Source organism: Dromaius novaehollandiae, chromosome 20, assembly GCF_036370855.1.
Source record: "Dromaius novaehollandiae isolate bDroNov1 chromosome 20, bDroNov1.hap1, whole genome shotgun sequence".
In the NCBI taxonomy this organism is placed as follows: domain Eukaryota; kingdom Metazoa; phylum Chordata; class Aves; order Casuariiformes; family Dromaiidae; genus Dromaius; species Dromaius novaehollandiae.
In genome coordinates, this window is record NC_088117.1 from 9,250,488 (window position 1) to 9,272,614 (window position 22,127).

Below are 22,127 nucleotides of genomic sequence, written 5' to 3' on the forward strand. Positions count from 1 at the left end.
TTCACTAAGGGCTTACCCACTGCTCCGGATCTGGGCATATTCCAGCAGATGCACATGCAGATCGAGGATGGTATGCAGCCCAAAGTTTCCAAAGGGATGGAGCTTTTTCATCTCCGGGCTATGAAGCATTGCAGCTAATCTCCAGCAAAGTAGATGGGAATTACTTCAGCTCACTGTGCTCAGTCACACAGGGCTGCACATCACACTCAGGGCAATCTTATTTGTGGGATTAGGTTGTGGAATATGACACCAACACATCAACAGTGATCAGTAAGCTGCTCAAATAACTATCACCTACTTAATAATAAAAACCAACGGCCTCCTCTGGCTAAGGTCTTCAACAGGAAAGACACGTCCATGCAGGTATTCACTATGAGGATATTTGAGCTAAGGCCATCAGTCCACAATAGCTCACAACACTACATGAACTTCTCTACACTATAAAGCAATAGTAAAATCTTAATGACACGTGCTCTCTTTCCACAGTATTTGTTTAAAATATTTCCCCAGAAGTGATTAAATAATAGTTCTTTCCTTAGTGTTAAAATATGCTCTGCAGTTCTACAACATCACTGATTGGCATTTCAGTAATTTACTGGGGCTAAAGCAATCTCCAAGACCCTCGTCTCTTGTATCTGTGCAGACGGATGTTATTATCCCATTAGTGAATATCACATGGAACATTTGGTTTTAGTTGAAACTTTTTCCTTGGATAATCTGTACTGATCAATGCCTGGGTTTTTTTTGCACTTGCTTTGTAAGAAAATATGCAGCTGTATAATACTTTATGGAATGAAATGAAATTCAGCATATAACAACAAAGAAAAAAGGAGAAAAGGAAAATAGCATTGTTCTGTTGTGACAAAGTAGTAAAGGAGATTATTACAGAGACCCCTGCTGTCAGCTATATCAACACATTAGGAGATTAGATCAAGATTAAAATTTTTAAAACAATCATATTCCTACCACCGCACAGAACGGCAAAGCTGCCGGCTCAGGAGCGTTATCGAGCACAAACAGGCCCAGGAAGAGCAGCTGACACAAACTTTTCCACACTCAGCGAAGTTGCACCCAAGAGCAGCAGCAAGCGAAGTCTGCCCAGATGTCTACCCAGATGTCTACCAGATCTTAGGCAACTCGGTCACCTTCCACAAAAGTCACTTTTTGACCCACCTACCGGCTCCAGCAACAGGGCTATGTGCTCCACGCACAAAAGTGCCTCCTTTTCCCACCACCATTTATGTAACACATACTGGGACTAAATCTGCTAAAACATACTAGATTATATTAAGGAACTGCTCCTTCTTACCAGCATAAAGGTCCAGTTCAGATCCTACGCAACTCCCCGAGTCACAGAGCTCTGCCTGGGACCCAAACCCTTCTGCTGATCACAGATGCATACACAGATGCCCATAAGACACTGTTTGCGCTTTGAAAGCAAACCCAAAGTTTTTTTTTAAACACTGTAAGAGAGTTTCTCCTATTGTCTGAGTGCTGGTTTAATACTGTGGGAGTGATCAAGCTTACAGTGTAAAGGAGAATGAGTCAGATGTACCTCTATTAAATTATGTCATTAAAAAACTTAAAAGTCAGAGATGCAGAAATTGCCCGTGAGGTCCAGCAGCTATCTGTTGTAGGACTAAGTGCTATAGTACACCTTTATCATTTACAAACTTTAAAGTCAGACCACATTTTCCCTTAGATTTCAGATATTAATGAAAAATCTGTGTTGCTCCTCTATTCAAAATTACCCTTAACTCGAGAAAGCACATATAACCTAATAAAGCAGAGAAAAGGACAAACAACCAACCTCAATAGCCCCACAGACCAAAAAGAAAACAAAACAAGTCCCCGTTCCCCCCCAGCTTCCTGCTCCATCTTTGGCCTCTAATTAGGTTGCAAACCCCCTGCATGGCTTCAAAGCTCAACAGGACAGATAATGCAGGTGAACAGCAGTGAAAACAAAGCAGACAGATAAATTAACAGCACTGTATCTTAAAACTTACCTCTTCTTGACTCTGAAACAAGAAGTTCAGCTGGACTGCCCCCTCCCCCTTTTTTTTTTCTTGAGTACACCTTGGTGAAGTATCTTCGGTAAAAAGCTAAGATGACTATCCAATGCTATATTCCCAATAAGTTATTGGACTTGATCTCACTGGAGTTACCTAATAAAACTCAAGAATCAAAACAGCATATAGATTTTTTCCTTTTGAATTATTGAGTGCTAAACAGTTAATGCCACTTAACTAAAAGAGCGAGATTGCCATTACATCTAATACGTGGAGTGTGCATCTTCGGTATTTAAACAAAACGCACAAGAAATGACAAAGCAATGGCAGGCTCGCAGTCACACGGCACACGTGAAAGGGGACTGCCGAGTCCTGTGAAAGGGGCCCACTGCCACCGTCGCTGGCACCACAGAGCAACCTCCACGGACACGGGCCAAAGAACCCTCTTGAGAAGCATCGCATCACCTTTCAGCTATGTGACAAGGACCCGTTAACTCTCTTGCATTACTTTTTAGACCCAGAAAGAACAAAGTGACACCCATGCGCACAGCTGTTTTCTGGATAGAACTCAGCTCGAAAAAGCTTAATGATGTGTCCTGACCTCACGTCAACAGGATGCGAGTTCTCCCTCATAATCTGTAATATAACATGGGTTCAACCATGGCACACGCTCCCAAGCTGTGGAAGCTCAAAGTCCCAGCTACTGAACCTGGAAAGAACCAGATCAGCTCAAAACCATCTTATTAAATATTTTCATTTAGCTTAAGGGTAACTTATATTGCAATTTCTCATACTATCATGGTGAAGTGATTTGTAATAATTGAGACAACTAGATTTCTTAAGTTACAGTGCAGGGGGAAAATGGTTGAGAAGAAAACAAAGAAATTTGGATTACACAACTCAAATGTGTCCTAAAATACAAATTTAATACTTACTCTATTTGCAGAAACTGAAGTACCCATGTGACTTACTAAAACTGAAACACAGGTGTACTATTTGTTTAACAGGGTCCAGATCCATTTGCCTAAAGCATTTTGTCTAGAAACAATTGTTGTCATCTTTGTTTGGCAGGCAGATGGGAAACCTGAAGAAGGGAAACCTGAAGCAAAATCCAAACCAAAACAAAACATGGGCTGTATCTTAAAATAACTTGAAACGATCATATTTTCAATAGCTGCTGAAATTCATTAAGATCTGAATTTTTCAGCACTTACCTTCTTGTAACGAAGCTGTCAAAATAGTGGTTTCCAGTTTGCTCATTATTCTTTATTATATTCTACACGGCTTGAATAATTCACTTGGGGACCTTGCTATTCTCTGAAATACTGTTGTAGGCGGCAGTTTGAATAGGTTCATATTACTCTGTGTTTTTTCTTTAAAGGAGCAAAATACTATACAGCATTTGTATTCCCTTGAAAACACTCTAGAAGAATACATACCATGTACTAGCATATTATTAGCATTAGTTATACTATAGCCCTCCATCACCACAATATTGAAAAAACAGTAGAAATGCTCAACTCTGACATACATAGCATGATTTTGATAATTAGAAATAGAGCTTTCTCCAGCTCATGGGCAAATGCCCACAAAACCAGCTAATTATTTTTTTTTAAATTTATTTTAACACAACACTTCTCACCAGAGGTTATTAAGAATTTGTATCCTACCTAGCTTGGGGGGGGGGGGGGGGGAAGATTACATTTTGGGTCTTCTGTCCAAAATCACAGAGTTTATTTCAAAGCAAGACAACGAAGCATTTAACAAAGACTTACTCTGTATAATAAGAATATCTACATAAGCAGAGAAAAAAAATGCAAAGACCCAGCTGGCTAGAATTCTTTAGTTGAAAGTAAGAGTTATTTAACAAGGTAAAGTACAATATAGAAAGTCTATTTAAAACTTTCTATTTAGTCTGACCAAGTGAAATATTAGTGACTTGGGTATCAAAAGATCCTTAAAGATGTACAAATAAACTCTGAACACACTAAAATCAATACACCACTTAAGGTTAAAATTAATCTCACTGTATGCCAATACACTGCAATTTACACTAAAATAGCATCACAAAACATCTGAGGAATGGGTTTCCATTAATTTATCAAAAATAAAAAGAAAACAGTACAACGATGTGATCCAAACTGTGCTCAAGATACCAAATACAACATTTATTTTAGTATCTACACAGTACATGGCTGCAAGATTATTAAAGCTATTCATGTAAATATTATTGTCTTACACTTTAAGGAACCAATTTTTAATCTTTTCTTCTTTAAATTAAAAAGCATTAATTTATGGAGCAAAAGGGTCATATATTTGAGCAATATGTTCTTTTACAGTTCCTGCTGCACTGTCTTGCAAAAGTCAAGCTAAAGGAATGCCAGGAGAAACTTAAACATGAACGGGGATATTAAATGAGCTTCTAGTATTGAAAGTTATTGGAAACTGATCTCTTCCTTATTAATACAATTCCCCATCATGTACAAAAAGATATCTCCATGTTCCAGAATGCAAACAGAGTTTTAATCTTTAATTATATTCTCAACTTCAGCCCTTTTGGAGGGAAGTATAGGTGTGGGCCTGAGGATTATTCCTTTATTACATTATCATCTCTGTGGTATTTAATGAATATTGATACTTAATACTGCCTTGCCAGTAGGGGGAAAGCAGAATTTTAGAACTGCACGTAGAACTTTCCATGACTTTTCTCAAAAAGCAAGGAAAACAGCCAGGCACTTTGCTCTTTTACTCCTGAATACTTTTAAGAACAGGCCCAAATGTTAGCCTACAGCTCGTAATACTGGTTAAGATTGTGCAAACACGTGCATATTAAACAACCACGTTCTCCACAGCCGACGTACCAGGTGCCACACTTAACTGGAACATCTTGGACTCAAAGTCTGAATCCCTGGCTGGGATTTCAGACCTCTACAACACAGCGAGGTCAGACTAGATAAATATAATTGAAACATATGGTCTTAAAATGAACATTTATTGGCTTAAGCATGCTTTGCCATTATCCGCAGAATAATCTGCCTTTCTTTCGTAATGAAAATCCTGAACCTAGGAAGTAATTAGATGCTGTTTATAAAACAAAATGCTGAAAAAACCTTTCCTTCAAAAACTCTTGGCAAAGAGTTCATCAGGATTTTTCATAGTTTAAAAATGATAATTTATACCAGTTAAGCTCCAAATAATTTGTTCTGGCACATCAGATCACTGGGTGTATGGTTTATATATACACATACCTTTCAGTTAACAGTTAAAAATAGTAACTTATTTTAGAATACTATATCACTGACTATTTTATATTAAATTCTTTCCTCAAGACTTAAACTGGTGTGTCTTGAAAAAAGCTCTTAAGCAAATACAATAGAACCTTATAATGCTACTTATATGAAAGAGTCATTAAAACTGACAGGGCGTTAATACTACGAGAAAGCAACACTGTGACCATTTGCATACTGAACCAAGCTATGGTAAATGCAGAGTTTGGGATATCTATAAATTTATTTTCCAAATCCACATGAATAGATGTCTGCTGAGCCAGTAAATTAAGCTTTTAAAGGAGGCTGCTCACTAAAGAGCTGCTCCTCACTAGAGCAGCTCCAAAGGTTGGAGGCATTCATGGACTACTTCTGAATACATCTGTCTTCTCCAGAAGAAAGATGTAGGGGGGGAAGTTTTGTACAATAAACTCTGGAAGCTATTTTGACAAAAAATTGCCTATTAATCCAGGCACTTAAACAGCCAGAGAGATGGAAGAAGGCAGTGCCAGACTCATTCTGTCAAATGACAGGCGGGACTGGAACCGTGGTAGGTGTACATTTACAGGACAAGTTAAAGTGCCCTAAAACAAAAGGCTGTACTCATTTTTACACAATGTTCCCTACACATTGAGCCTGAAGTCAGACCTGAACCAGACTTCCATTGTGTAATGCTTTTATTTCCCCCAAACTACAAATGTCAGAGCAAATGACCCTACAAGGAACTAGAGAGGGTAAGTCTCAGCACCTAGAGCTGTGAGGAAGGTCTTGCTCTTGTCACTTCTTCCCAGTCAAGGGAAGATAGATGAATAATGTGGGAGCACTGAGAAAGCCCCATGCAACAGAGCTATCAAGGTCATAGCTGAGACCCCCCAAATTTCCCATTAATCCGAAGAGACTCTCCCTGTGTGCGCCGAGTACAACTGTAAGAGCGCAAGTCAGCCTCCCGCGGCTTCCCTTCTCTCCTCCTCCTCATCCCTCGCTGCTCCGCGGCTGTCGTTTCTCAGCTACGCAGTGACATACGGAGCCTGTTACGCTGTCAGCGGGGCGCCGCGCTGGCACGGCTGCTTCCCTCCGGCTCGCCGGTTCTCCGGCGCGTGGTCCCGGGGGCTTCACGCAGCCAATGGCACAAGCGGGCAATTGCTTTCAAAACACGGTGCCAGATGAAATAATACAAGATTAACTGCATCTATTGCTATGTTTCAAGGGAAAAAAATAAAAATGCAAGAGCCATTGTTTCTTGGCTGTTTTTTAAAAGACCAAAAGGCAGCATCGTGGTTTGCAGAAGCGCTGCCTGTGTACGCTCTCCCAGTCACTGGGAAGGAGCTGACAGCTTTCAGCACTTCAGCAAACACCGCGCGGAGAGCCTGTAACAGAAGGGAGGAAGCAGAAGCCAGATGAGAGGCATGCGAGGGAATGCATCTATTAGCGGGTACAGGGAGAGGGAAGACAGAAGGGGGGACGGAGAAAGAAAGGAGAGAAAGCAGCCAGCAGTTAGTCATTTTCTCATACAGATACATTTGGCTAGAAATGAGACACACATCAATCTAGTGTTCCTTTCTCCACCTTCAGAGCCAGTGAAAACCAACACTGAAAAGCAAACATGAACACCAAAGGCCTCTTCAAAACTGAGATACAGCAAAATCTGGCGAGCGATGCCACCTGACGCTTCATAGCCTGTCTCAGTTCAGCAACTCTCAGAAGCCTTCGGGCAAGAACAGCGAGAAAAGGAAGACTATACTGATAGCAGTTGGATAGCAGTTGGTACTGATAGCACCTGGTTGCACAGGACAGAAACCTTTCTTTTTTTTTTAGTATTTGTTATTCAAAATCACTGCTGATGTTTCAAATATCTACTGGTAACAAACTACAGATTCTCACTTCCAAAGTGCATCATTTCAAATGAGTGGCCTACCAAAAAAATCAGCCTCCAGGATGGGCTGAGAAAGAATGGAAAACCAATGGTTACCCATAGCAAATGTTACCTATGCTGTTTCTTTAGGAAACAGTGTGTGTGTGGGGGGGGATTTAAATTATTCAGTAACATACTCTGTTATCCCATTATCCCACCTGTAACTGATTTAAGACAGGTTTAAACCACAGTATCCACATGCAGAATCTTTAAAGCAAAAAAAAAAAAAAAAGCAAAAAAAAAAAGCAGCTTTAAAAGAAACTTTGCCCAAATCATCATCTATGGCACTTCCTGAGCAGAAGTGCGTTTCCTGCATTCCTTTGCTGGCTGAAAAGGATTACTGCAGTGGTGCTATTTGCCCCAATTTGCTATCCTGAAACAACATTTTGGTTCATAGCCAGTTCAATCTACTTATGCTTAAGAAAAGCTCCAGATAATATAATTGCTCTGAACATCATTTAATAGACACGATTCATAATGCTGTTACTCAACCGAAAGACTCGCCATGGAACTTAATACTTTTGATAACATAAATCAAAACAAAAAAGACAAAGAAATATTTATCCCTTCCCCATAAATTAATCAATAAAGTTAAAAACCTCACCCTGAACTGCCAAGAGAAAATTAATATTGAAGTAGGAAGATTCTGCTTACTTCCTAAAATGCCCTTTCAAGGAGATACGTAGTTCTGTACCTTGATGTTTTTTTCTTTTCCATAGGGAAAAAAGTCACAGAATGACTCTTCATTGTTTCCTCGAAACTACAGCACAACTGAGATATTAAAAATCCATTTGCCATGTATTTTTTTTAATACTTCCATTAGTCTGTTTTCATAAGTCTTTTCGTAATCTGCTACTGTCCTGTGTTGAAGACATGATACTGAGCTCAACAGGTATTTGATTTGACTTGATATAACTATTATTCTCCTTTAAAGACACGCCAAGATAACGAGTAATGACAAAAATGGAAAGGTCAAAGGGAAGACAGAGAGGCAGAAGGCAGGGACAGAGAAAGGTCCAGCTCAGTATGAGCACGGTTTCTCTGTGAATAATGCTAACATTAGCAATAAGATATTGAACATAAATACAAAGACTAGCTAAGTTTAGTTAGCACGCTAAAGCTTCATTCTATCTACAAATTCTAGGTAAATGCACCATTGAGTGAAATGGAAAAATCATCTGCAGATAAAAAGAGATGCACAAAACTTTCAAATGTGTATATTACACATCTCCATATTATGATTTATACAGATGCACCTCTTTGGAGTTTTAAATTTGACACAGAATATACACATACAGACATTTCTATGCAAAAAAATGGAGGCTAGCTCTTTCTCCTTACACATATTTCTAATAACTGGAGATGCCATGATAAAAAAAAATATTTTAAGACCTCTGAATAAAAACTCTGACAACTGGCACTACAGCACTCTAGTTATGGACTTCAATTAGCAAATTCCATTTTGAGCTCCAAATAAGCTTGACACTCCAACAAAGAAAAACAATTACATTAATTAGCCAACATTTGTCATAATTTACCACAGCAGCTTCACAGAACAATATCGGGCTTTCAAACCTGTGGTTCTGCTAAAGCTGCCCTTCTAATTATTCTTCTTCTAGTAACATATTGGTAAACGACGGAGCATTTTATGGATTCTTGAATTAGCAGCTTTTTAAAGCTAATATACAAGAAGAAAGCTCTGCTGATTGTGATCTGATCTCATTCTGGAAAAGAGTCCAGACTTCCTTTGGTTCCTTCATCAACTTAGGCCCGTGGCCTCTGGTGACTCCAGGGACTTTTACTATTACAACTGTGAAGGTTTTGGTAGCAGTGTTTATACATCAGTGACTCTCGTCCTCTGAAAAAAGCAGGCAGTGTCCACAAATTGCAAGGATGTTCAATACAATGAATAATTCCTTAGCGCTTCATTTTCTACATAATAACCTTTTTCTTATATGTAACTGTTTTAAGCATTTTATTAATTTATAAGCTTAGTTGTGGGCATCTGTTTCTGGCATCGGTACACAGACTGCCTGAAGTGTTGATAGCCTGTGTCCTTAAACAGTTTCTAACTGTCCTCATAATTGCTTGTCACCTGTAAAAGAGGTTTAGATCTGATACAAAATTAACATATGGTGAACAGATGGACTCAGAACAGACATTTGTCAAGAAAAGTACTCATACCAAAGACTTTTTGGCTCCAGCCTTTTAGGACCTTCAGAAAAGTCCTACTTGAAGCTTCAAGTCATACTAATGAAGGAAACATCTCGCCTCAATGACAACTGCGTGTTGTGAAAGCTTAGGCAGCCACCTACAATGAAGAATCCTTGCAACTTTTCTGTTGTCAGCATTCCTTCAGAAAGAGGAGAAACAAAATACTGTTTCTGTAGAGTACCCCACAAGCCCAGACAACCCGAACTGCTCACCTTTCTAAAACAAAAATGCAAGCAAAGAGTTATTCCTAATTTTTTTAAATTAGAACAATATAAAAGTTCAAGAAAACCCCACCTATGATGCAAACTCTTCAAAATATTCCGTTACTTACTGAGGAGGTAAGACAAGAGTTGTAGGCTGAGCTTTTGGCCTGCGTTTTGCAGATACTCCCATCTGGTTGGCCGAACGTTTCAAAGACTGCTGATTCAAAAGGCCAGATGCCAGCCCCGCATGGTACTGCAACTAGACAATAAGAAAATATATACATTAAAATACTCCCCACTGCAGTACTTGTGCCACACCTCTACCATCTGCACACATACACTGATTAAAATGACAGCCAGTCAGTTAACGTATGGTATTTCATATATTGCTTGGATGGGAGATGATACCAACCAATACACACAGAAGAGCCTGCTGTGAAACAGAAATTAAATGGAAATTATGCCACAGGGCAAATAAGAAGATGAATCAGAAGACTTCCTCAAGTCACCAACTCTCCTGAAATTTGGACTTGCTTTTACATGTCAAGACGGTTTCTCCTGTGAGGATCAAGCTTTCTTACTTCCTTTTGCTAGCGACAAGTTACCGTGCTGGCCTTACAAGAGGCTTCCCTCCTTAGAGGGGCTTGTAGCCAGCACCACATCCAGAGAAGAGTACGGCTGGAAGAAGATGAGAGGAAGAAACGTATAACCCCTTCACTCCGTAAGCAGACTTTTTAGCAATAATTCTCATCTTTTTTCTCAAACATAAAAATGCAAACATTCACAAAGAAGTTTCTGGCGCTTTATAAAGAAAACCCTAGGTCTTTAAAATAGCTGCTAGCACCTCGCTCAAAGGTGTTACAACTGAAAGATCCACATTCAGTAGCTTTCTCCTCTACCCTTTTATTTTACTTGCCAATGAAAGCTAAATTCATGAAGGATACATATGCAGCTGCGAGATTTTGAGTGCACTCTCCCTGCCTGTGTCTGCAATGCCCTGAAACCAGCCTCAAGAGCAACAAGCTACATGTTCACCTCTAAACAGCTCCAGTCCACTTCCTTAGCTCCCCCTTCTGAAGGGGGGGAGCTAGAAGGAGGAGGAAAAAAAGCTCAAGATTCAGTGGTAGACAAATGCGGCTCTCCTCATTACTCTACTGCCACATCAATGTTTTTGTGAAAACCTCTAAAGATTTGTTCTGGAGAAGGTTAACAGTTTTACAAGATAACACGACTAATCCCATGACCCCTATGTAGAAAATGTTCCAGTTAGGAAACTGCAACTTATAAATGTTCAGAAAATAAAGTGGTCTCATGCAAAGCTATTCCGCCGAGGACTGACCGAAAACCAGGGCAACAGAGCCAGGTGGAACGATCTACTCCAGAAGGGCTATAGACACGAGTGAGGCTATCCAGTGAGCCAACCTGACTCCGACGTCAACGCCCAGAGCATCCATAAGACTTAGCAGGCTGCCGATCCACTCGGCCACTTTGCTGGGTGCCCCGGACGGCAGCACGGCATGCCGACGCCGAGCACTCTTCCTGGGAGCGGAGGCACGCAGCGCAGAGGGCTGCCGCACGGCCCCACTTGGAGCCAGGAATTCTGCTCAGATTTGTTTTTCTCCTACAGATTTCTGAAATGAAAAAAATCAATGAGAGCAGTGGACAGTGCGCGTTTGAAAGGCAATGCTTCAAAGTGTCAGGGGCTTCGTTTTCAATCTTCACTGCCCAAATTTGCAGCGAGTGCAATATGCAGCAAGTTCAGAGAATTAAAGGGAAAGCCGCTTCGGCAGGAGACCCGTGACTCCAGAACACGCTTTTCCCTTTCCTTTCTTGCATCTTATTCAGGGCAGCACCCATGCAGCCATTTTGTGCTGGCGACACAGTTAGGACGGGTATTTCAAACAAGCAACATCATTCAGCCACTTGCTCAAAGACGGAGGTAATCACGGGTGCTAATCACAGACGACTTCCAAACGCAACCTTTCAAAAACATCTCATAACCTCCTGGCCAGTCTGACATTTACTGGTCGGGCACGAGAAAAATAGGAATTAAAAATAAATATATTCTAAAAAACCAATTTTGTCCTTGGAGGCTGATTCCCAGTGATTAAATTATTTTTATTAATTATGAGTATTTACATATAATCTACTATGCTTCCAGGAATGCAGATCCAACTGGCAAAATCTATAAGGGCCCATTAAATATTTAACCAAACCATCTTTATAATGGGATAAAAGGTCAAAGTTAATAAAACCGACAGGCACCTTCTGTCCAACTTGGTTTATACATTATTAAAGTATCACATACTATATTCCATAAAATGCATTTTTTATTTTTTTGGAAGCAGGGATGTTTGCTGAAAGATGGGAAATTTGCCTTGTTTGTTTGTTCTGAGGAGCAGAAACAGGCCCAAAAATGCTGCCAGAGCAGCACCAGTAGCACCGAGATTCAAAGGTACTGATGGGTAACAAACAGTGCATGTAGCTCATTTTTCCACTTGCACAATAAAGACCTGCCAGCATCAGCCACAACAGCAGATCTTGCCTAAAAACACACCAAACTATCACCTCGTGAGGTTTTTGCTTACCACCAAAGAACGCTATTTCCAAACCTTTCACCTTCACCTCAGGGGTCCCCCGTGAAGTGTCCTGTCCAAGGACAGCCTAGGTACTGAAAAGCTCCCGTGGGCACGAGGGAAGCTAAGATGAGCCCCGGGAGACACATCCTTACCAGCTTACTAAACACCCTGAAACTACTTGTGGCTCAAGAAGTGCCTGAGCTGGAGGTTGCCGATGTCTGGGGAGAACATCGTGCGTGCCCATCCTGTTTTTCTAGTTTTCCATTGCCATCTCTCCATTGCCACTGCTGCCCGTCAGATATTGGGTTAGACGAGCCATCAGTCTGATCCGCTCAAGCTGTTCTCACACGTCGAACAGACCCAGCGCAGCCAAACGCCGGGCGCCCGCGGGATGGGGCTTCCTGCGGGACGCTCGCAACACGTTACCGGCTTCCAAAATGATCAACAGCAATAGCTTTATCCATAAAATATGCTAAATACTTACTGAACTTGAATATTGGTGCACCAGGTAGCATCGTAAATCATTTCTTTATCAGCCACTAAGGAATCCCCCATCATTCAGAGGCTTTATTACAGGCAGACATCCATGTCTTTCCGCTGCGGGGAATTCTGCCTGCTTTATGAGAAGCTAAGCTCTTTACTTCCTAATGAAATGCTCCTCTGTAAAACCTCAGCGAGATTGATCCTTTTTCCCCAATACATGCAGATGAAACATAAAACCTTTTTCAGAAAACGAAGAAATAAAAAACAAGAAAATCAATTTATAACACTTAGCAGCTAGGATATACACCAGTGCCAACTTGTACAGTTTTATGATGAGTCTCATGATAGCTGATATTTTTCTTAAAACTGGAGAGGAGATCCACACATCAAGCAGATGTGTGAATTTCACATTTTAAAATCAAAAAAGACTGTAGTTCTCATGGATGCAGGAAAATTACTGAAAATAACATCTGAATACATACAAAAGCTTTACCTGAAGGTAAATAAAAACAGCACTCAGGTTACTTCTAAATTTCATTATTTCTGAGATTCATGATTTTTCTACGTTTGCTAATGGTGATATAGTCTATATTTTCAAGAAAACATTATCGCTCATGTTTTCCAGGTGCCAAAAATCTACATTTTCATGCTATACTTGAGTGCATGAAAACTACATTCATGTAATAACAGTTCTCAAGCCTCCTCATAAAGTGAACTTTACTGTAACAGTACACTTTGAAGTCTCCCCCCCCTTTTTTTTTTTTCAGTTGTAGGAGGGCAATTTTTTCATATGCATAAAATCGCTTTGGCTTTCACATGAACAATTTAAATACAGAAGGAGTATTGGATAAATACAGTCTGGATTTAGTTCCATAAGCATTAAGATTTAATGAAAGTTATCACATAATCTCTTGTATTTATTCTATCCTGATGACTCTCTACTTTCCAAACCAAAGCAATCCACCCCCCCAGCACGCACACCCCATCTTCCAGGGAGGACCATGACACTTTGGAATACAAGGGGAATTTCCGCTAGTCTATCTGCTAGTCGGTCGCATTAAGGCCCTTCCTTCAGCAGAAGCGTACCGACATCGACTTGACAGATTATATTTTAGCCAACACGATTACTCTACAACGTACGTTATGAAGCTACACACACATACTAAATAAATGCTAACTTAAACCTTTTCAAATTAAAGCTTCTTCGTTAGAATCCTGCTAGGTCTAAAGGTCTTTTGCTTGCATAATTCATGCACCGGAGATCTTACATGTGTTGACTGCTGACCAAACAAGTCATTACACTCCACTTACTTACGACGCCATTTAAAGTTGCTGGGGAAAGGCGGGGAGAAAATCACTTGGAGCATTTACAATTGATCATGTCAACTCACAGCTGAAAATTACATTTACATATTATTTAAAGCTTTTTAAGCACCAATTAGTTTGCTTTAAAAAGTGAAATCAGAAGACTTTTTTTGGTTTTGACCACATTATTCCACAGCAATATTTCTTCCAAGAACACTTTCATCTAAATATTACAGACCACACATAAACAGAAAAGGGTTTTCTCAGAGAGAGGAATATAAAAGAAAATTGTTTATTTCCATTTCTTAGGGAAATGCAGTTTTACAGGAGGGACTGACAGATACTTCTCCACCATGGAATTTTCCAGGTTCACTATGCTACTGGCAAAGGCACACATATTTGCCTTCTTTTAAGATGCACTATATCGTGCCCCTCATCATTAAGTTATTTCTCCCTTTCAGCTAACAAGGGATTCATCTATTATGATAAAACTCTGTTATTTCTTTTGAAAAGAGCAATGAGCAAGCAAGCAGGACACTCCCCTAGTTTCATCTCTGCAGACTAAAGCAGGCAAGAGAAAAAATTACACTCCTTTAATTGATTTTTTTAAGCTTGTCTCAGATAATGAGGCCAGTTTGGAAATTCTCTTTTTTCTAAACAATGTTTGATCATTTTAGCATAGCTGAATTCTTGACTTGGCCAAAACAGCATCAATAAACCAAAAGAGCAGAGTCTCCAATTTATTTACTCATTGGCTTTCCTCTGGTGTACCTGGGTTGCAGGCTCTTCAATTAACAGGAAAGCCAGACACTGTGCCTTCGCTCTAGTTTGCGATTAGGACACTTTGTTCTATTATTTTAAACATATATTCCCCCCAAACACTTCCCAGTTTAGTAGACTACCTAAGCAACAAACACCCATCCACGACGGTAACAAAGGCTCCCCCCAGTTCGCGCTTTTAAATCCCCATACAAAAGTTACTGCCTCTGTTCCCGACCCCCCTGACCTAACGAAGCTGTGGCACTAACGAGCTCGCATTTCGGTTAAAAGCTTCATGCATGCAGCCGCTCTCGTTTGCGCTGCACTCGCTGCACAGCCCCGCTGCCCCACTGCGACCAGCAAAGCAGGAGGCAGGGAGGGCCCGGCGGGAGCCGACCCACAGCCCCGCACAAGCAGCCGTGCCTCCCTCCCCTCTCCCGGCCCACGGCTGGTGTGCTGAAAAACCAGTTAGATACACAGATACATAATAATGTTTCTCAAGACACAATAGCACTGGAAAGCATTGATGCATTTCTCCATCTGTTTCTTTTCATGTACACCCTCTGTCCCGTTGTCTTTGAATCCAGAGTCTTGCTGAAAGTGCTGTTTTAATTAGTGCGAGGCTTCAGCCTTAAAGTGTGTGTTCCATATTTTTCTTCCAAGAAAACATTGACATTCTGCTGATGAATGACTGCATCAATATTCCTTCTATTTCAATATTCCTTGCAGATCTCTGGCTTTTTGCCATGCAGGAGATGGCAAATCCAGGCACTTTCATGAAGGAGCTGGTCAAAGCCTCAGCAACAACATCCCAATAAAAACGAGCTGCACTGTCCAAAGTCTCCGCAAAAGCCACTACCACTCCTCCAAGTTTTTGAAGTGCTTTGGAATCCACTGGTTACACTACTGATGTATTCATGATTTTGGGATAACATCAACTCAAAGGGACGCTATAAAGCCACCAGGGTCTGAGATGCAAAGAAATCTCAAATTTGAAATGAATAAACAGGGCAGAGTAAGGCTGTATATTACCTCATTTTCTTCTTCAGAAGTTTAACCATGGTTTATGCTTAAATTGTTTATAAACACTTTTGAGTGTTCTGAAGAGCTTGGGACGCACTCCGGAAATAAAACGAAATGGAAATAAATCAGCATTTATTTTGACATGCAGCTACAACCCAAATACCTAAAAGACTCACAAAAAGCAGAGTAAAATTATTACATTGCCTTCTGCATCTAAATTACAGAATAAAAACATGTGCAATAACAAACAGTAGTATTTTCAAGTAATCTCGGCTTAAAGGGTGGTAGTAGCAGTAATAGTAGGCACAGAGGTCACCAAATCCACTAATGTGAAAATAGTCTTAATATCACTCTATGTTATATATTCACCCGAAAAAGTTTATTTGAAAAAACCCTAAATTTCTTTTGACATGAGGATTCTCCTTGCAAAGGGTAAATTGCCTGTAACAGGGAGAAGCCACCATTAAAACCCAAGACTGAATAAGGGCACAATCAGTATCTTTCCCCAGTGCTGCTGTGCTGCCTTAAAAAGCTACTGGAACTTCAAATTGAAGACACTGTTCTCATGCTAAAATTAATATTTTCTAAAGCCCTAGACTACATCTTTGGTGTCAGAGGCTCAGGTGCAGCTCTGTCGGTATCGGGAATGGCCTGCTGCCTTGGTAACAGGGGATGCTCAGGTTCTTAAATAAGAAATCTGAAGAAACTTTAAAACTGGGTGGTAGAAAAAAGGGCTTGAACGAGCTAGATATACACCACCCTTTGAACTGTGTAGCAGAGTGCCATGATTAGCAGTGCTGTGGTTAGGCTTTCCCAATATAAACTACTTCATACTGGAATAAAGAAGTGAATACTCTTGCAATAAAATGCCTACAACAAGGTGCAGCTTATGCAAATCCAACCAGTCCAGTTACACAACGAGGCAGAGGGGAGAAAGGGTCAGAGAACACGAGAGGGAAATCTGCTAGCGGATGCAGCAAAGCAGCATTAATGACTCCGGCTCGTATTCATCCTGCTAATATATATTTTTCTAATTCATTAAAATTAATTATTCTAACTTCTGCTAACTTCTGCCTTTCCTTAGCTTTGGTTGCTCTCACAATCATTAAAATGCACGATACACTTGGACTAGCAAATATCCTCACTAATTGCCAGAAAGTAGCTATTAGTCTAACCTTTTCTGCCAACATACCAAAACATGGCTTAATTCAACCTCTCATGGCCTTCCTGAAGAAGAAGTTATACTTTCAGAGTTGAGCTCAAGCGTACAGCTTATCCCAATACAGACAAGCCATGGGCAGACAGATACATGCCACAAAGCCATACCAGGTGTTACCGCCTCCCTCTACCAGAGGTGATCACGCAGCTGTGCCAGTGGAAGGGGTTGCAAGAACACTGCTTAAACTAGTGTGGCTGAATTTGCCAAATCAGAAGAGAGGATTCTTCCTTAAATGGTTCCTTCTGCTACTACAGAGAATGAAGGGAAAAAAAAGCCACATCTCCTGATCCTTTTGCTCAGTTGTTTTCTTCATTCTTAGCTCTCTAAGCATGAACTCGTCTCTCCTTGCATCTCGCAGGCATCACGAAGCAGTGCTGCGGGGAATGCTAATTTCCAGCTGGCTAGCAATGACAACCAGTAATAGATTTAAGCGGTAGTTAGATCTGGAACAGAATATATGCGGCCTATTTCCTTATATGCACATACTTACTACAGCACAAGAATATTCTTCATCAGATTAATTTATACTCCATCCAAGACTGTATAAACTAACCCACAGAAGACATACATACAAAAATAAGAGCAATCAATACAGGTCACTGTTATATGTGCTTAAGGAAAGCAGCTTAAATTCTCACCTTCCCTTGTAACGACCCAGATTTTAGCACAGACAAACCCCAGAATCGCCATGGGAGGCTGGAAGTTATAGATCAGCTGCAATCTGCAGGCTAAGAGCTGAAAAGAAATGCACCGCTTCCCCCTTTGCAACATGCCCTGTTCAGCACTGACTGGCCTTCTCCAGAGTCCCCGGCGGAAGAGGTGACCAGAAGCAGTGCATCTGCCAGCAGAAGCCTGAAATGTAACGGTCAACAAAAACTGAACCCGATTTTTGTCACAGGGTAATTACAAAAAGCTTTTCTTTTCACTCAATGTTTCTCTGTTCAAAGTTAATGATACATATTTGAATCCTGGTTTTCAACCTCACATCAGCTTCTGGGAGACGGAGCAATTCATCACAAGCAGCAGCGAGCTCCTCATTCTGAAGAGTCACTGAAGAATTTGTCCAGCTAATATTATGCATTAACTAGAAACTGTCAATTAACCCCCTCCCCAAACTTTTTTAACCCCTCAGAATATAATTTTATGGTTTACAAGAGGAACTTTTGGGAATTTTGTCTGAAACAATGTTGAACATATGAAAAATTAGCACACTGCATTTCATTACAATATTCGTATAAGCAGCCAGACAAACATAAATCAGCAACTTTGTCATTTGTACGCCAGGTAAGGAAATCATTTTAATTCACACTGCTAGAGACTAAAATGTGTTTTACTACACCAGCTTATGCAATGCACTATTAATAACAGCAACATACGTCCAAACTCCATTAAAAAAAAATAACCAAACAAAAAAAATCAAATAAACCACCTTTAGTGCTTTTGAATGTCTCTACTTTTAGATGACCAACCTGGAATGCCTAAAAAAAAAAGCCCACTTTTGAAAAATCCCTTTAAGAGAGTTCAACTTAGACATTCAAAAAACAAGCAGACATTTATAAAAATTTTAATCAAATTATTTCTTTAGACTTCAAAGAGTTAAGTTATGAATGTTTTTAGGAAGGAAGACAGAATCTATCAGGTTTGATTGATAAAAGTGTAGCTTTTAACTAACACTGAAAAAAGCAAAGACTGGCAACATTTTTCCCAGAATAATATGCTTCCTCTGCTTTTTTTCAGCGCACTGCACATAAATCAAAGAAATGTTAAAGAGGCCCATACATCACAAGCTGGCATTTCTAAACTATTTACAAAATCCATAATAGTCAAGAGGATGGAATATATAGAAGAGTGACCAGCAAAGTTACTGAACAAGAAAAGGCAGGTCTACCATGCTGGCAGGCTTAATTAAGGTTGGAAGTAAGTCTTCATTGTAGAATTTAAAATACTAAACAAATCCAATCCTGATAATTTAGGGTTACCAAAAGCAGACAAGACACTGTATTAGCCAAAACAGAGAGAGGGTGGATTTGAGCAACGTGCTCGTTCCAGAGTGAAGCACACAGTTCTGAAAACAGATAAAGCAAATGGTCTAACAAGGCTTGGAGCACAAGCAAAAGCAAAGCTTACACCATACCTACAAACAGACCACAGCCCCCAAGTCAGGAACTCGGGGGCTCAGCTGCATCTCTATCAAGTTTTCATATCCCAACATCTAAGCACACAACAGACTTATGCAGACGAGGTTTTCCTCATCAACTTTAACGAAAGAGAATCTCATCTCCTCTTCTGAAAGACACGGCTTACGAAGAGTTTATCTGCCCATCTGTTGGAGATGTCACACTCAGACTACAGAGTGCAAAAAAGCACAGAGTTGTTTTACAACCAAATCCAAAACTTACTGTAGTCTGAACTAGTGTAAAAGCCATATGCTTCGCAAAAACACCTCTTTTGCTACACATATTTTTTACCACAGCACAAAGAGTAACAGTTCTAAAGCTGCTGTAATCTTTATTTCTGAAAATAGATCACATATTCTTACTCTGATCTGCCACGCTTGGGTGGGCTAACTGAGCAGAAACCGGTAAAACGAGGAAATACTACGCGGTGCAAAGAAAGTTAAGGCAGACATTCTCCACCACGAGAAGTTACCAGCGATCTACAGGTAAAAAAGCAGCTCAGACACCATGAGAACGGGAGCAGCACGATACACCCAACAGAAACATTTGGTGGAAGGGAACATAAAGCACTTTTACAGTCTTCTCTGTCACTGTTTTAAGACTTTCTGTAGGAATATTTTAGATGAAGCCAGGGGCACCTCAGAAAGATCTTTAGGAGTAAAACAAATGGAATATACTTCATACTATTTTCATGGGAGCTTATAATGATATTGTAATTAACTCAATTACACCACAGAATTAAGAGCCTTTAAAATGCTCCCAGTCATTCATTACAGGTCTAATTAAAAATCTCATTTGGTACTTAGCCAGCAACAAATATTAAATGACTTGTTAACTACCCATATCTAAGCAATATATATATTATCTTTATCATACTGTTTCCACATTCATTAGTCAGTGAGCAACATCAGGATTTTTTAAAAAATAACACATTAAAGATAGCAAGAAAAATGGTTAAGATGCCGCTTTGGTTTAGAAGCCTCCACACCTGCAACTGCATATCCACTTACTGCAGCTAACCAGTTTATTTCTAGTTTTAGTTAAGGGCTTCTACAATAGCAGATGCCTTTCCTCCCACACATCAATTAATTTGCAAATGCACTCAGGTTGTAGAAATAATGAAGTGCTGAATGCTTTTCTATTGGCAAGTTTTGCTATCAGGAGGTGGATGCTGTAGGCGAGGTGCTAAAATGTGCTGCTGCTATATGCATGCCAAAGGAAAGAGATGCCACATGAAACTTGGTCGACAGATAACAGAGCACATCAATTATTTCATTTACCCCTCTCCCACTACCACCAAAAGGAAGAAACCCTTCCCGCTAAGCTTTTTATTGTATTTACCTAGGTACTTATAACACACCCTTTATAATAAGACCTGAGCTTTGTGCCAACCCAAGGATAATTTCTGATTTGAAGACTAACATACAGAAAGAGGAAAGTAGCATTTTTTCCACGTATTGTTATATATGCTAAAAAGTTGCGTTAAAAATTGTTAAAGTTACAAATCAAGCATGCAATACCTAGGAAATGCTTGAATTCATATTGCCCTGGCAATCTTAAATCAATCTCCTTGTCCTGAGGACTCAAACCTAAACCACGCACCTTTTTTCAGCAGACCTTGACTTAGCAGTGCGCAGGACCACATGGCTGGAAGAGGCAGTTCTTCAGCACCTACTTGCACGCACAGAACGTTATTTACAGTGTTTCACAATTCCCACATTTATTGCCTCAGATTTTTCCCTCTGTGATACTCTTATCTTACTTCATTACGAGTATTACTAAATTTATCTACAGAATTCTTATTCTGCTCATTTTGGGTGTGGAGCTGAGGAACCTCACATTTTTAACACCACTAAATGTTTTATAGTACTTACTATATCTGGAGTAGAGCTCCTACAGGCATTAATTGTAGTCAGATGCTCAGCAATTCTTCACCACAGTCCAAAGAGGCTTTAAGCTGGGTCACGAGCAAGGTTTGAATCTTTACCTCCACTTCTACTGCTTGAGACAAAGGAGTAGTCAGTAGCAGTACACTCATCTTCTGTCTGAATCAGGCACTAATTGGAATTGAAACACATTTTGCCAGCTCCTCGCTGAAAATAAGTTAAAACTGAGTTTCAGAACTTTCAAATTAAATTCTAAGCTCCGGAGGACAGCAGGTTCTCATGGATACGGACCATTCCCATTTCTCGTCCTCAGCTTTGAGACCATGCAGTTAGTGAACATGCCACAGGGGAAAAAAGGGTTGTCTCATGGTTAAGACCCTGGACAGTTGGATTCTATCCTTTCTGCAGTTTTCTAGGAAATATCAAGTCAGTCCAAAAGAACCTTTTTGAATATTCAGTCTTGCCTCCCACCTAATGTAAGTTACTTCTGTCTTCAGAATTTAGCAATAGTAGTTATTAAAAAAAAAACCCAAACACCCAATGCACACATGCTCATCTTTCAAGTCTTCCAAGGAAGGCAAATCTGTACTCTAGCACCTAATCCACTTCCCCCCACCACCACCAATAAAGATAATGATACAGAACAATCAAGTTATCCGTTAGTTTTTCTGTTATCAGCAAAATAAATTGAACTGGTTTGACCATACAGAAGGATTTGGGACACTCAGCTGCTTTCGATCAGCTCTCATATGTCTCACGTGGGAAACCCAAAATTAATGGGCACCCAGACAAATGATCACAAAGCAGTAAAAGCAATTAAAATAATGCTTAAAACCATTTTAAGCTGTAATAACCAAAATGGTATTAGTAGAGGTACTAACACAGGTAAGGAAATGTGTTGTTAAAAATGCATGACTTTGTTTTTTAAAACATGTAATTTTCAGGCTGACCTTGTCCCTTTTAAATTTTTATAGCATCTTCAGTTCCAATTTGAGATTTTTCACGTGGGGTAGGCAAAGCTTCTTATGTTCTGTATTAAATGCAAGACACCTTCCTGGCATGATCTGCAGTATTAATAATACAACAGTACCA

At 40.0% G+C, this 22,127-nt stretch overlaps 1 protein-coding gene across 1 annotated transcript in view; it reads right to left on the bottom strand.

Annotated features, from left to right (window-relative positions):
- Positions 1 to 22,127, bottom strand: part of MED27 (mediator complex subunit 27) — a 98,961-nt gene that overhangs the window by 50,689 nt on the left and 26,145 nt on the right. The window contains exon 3 of the mRNA XM_026101789.2: positions 9,733 to 9,863. Coding sequence (XP_025957574.2) covers positions 9,733 to 9,863 — 131 coding nt within the window. The remainder of the gene's footprint in view (positions 1 to 9,732; positions 9,864 to 22,127) is intronic.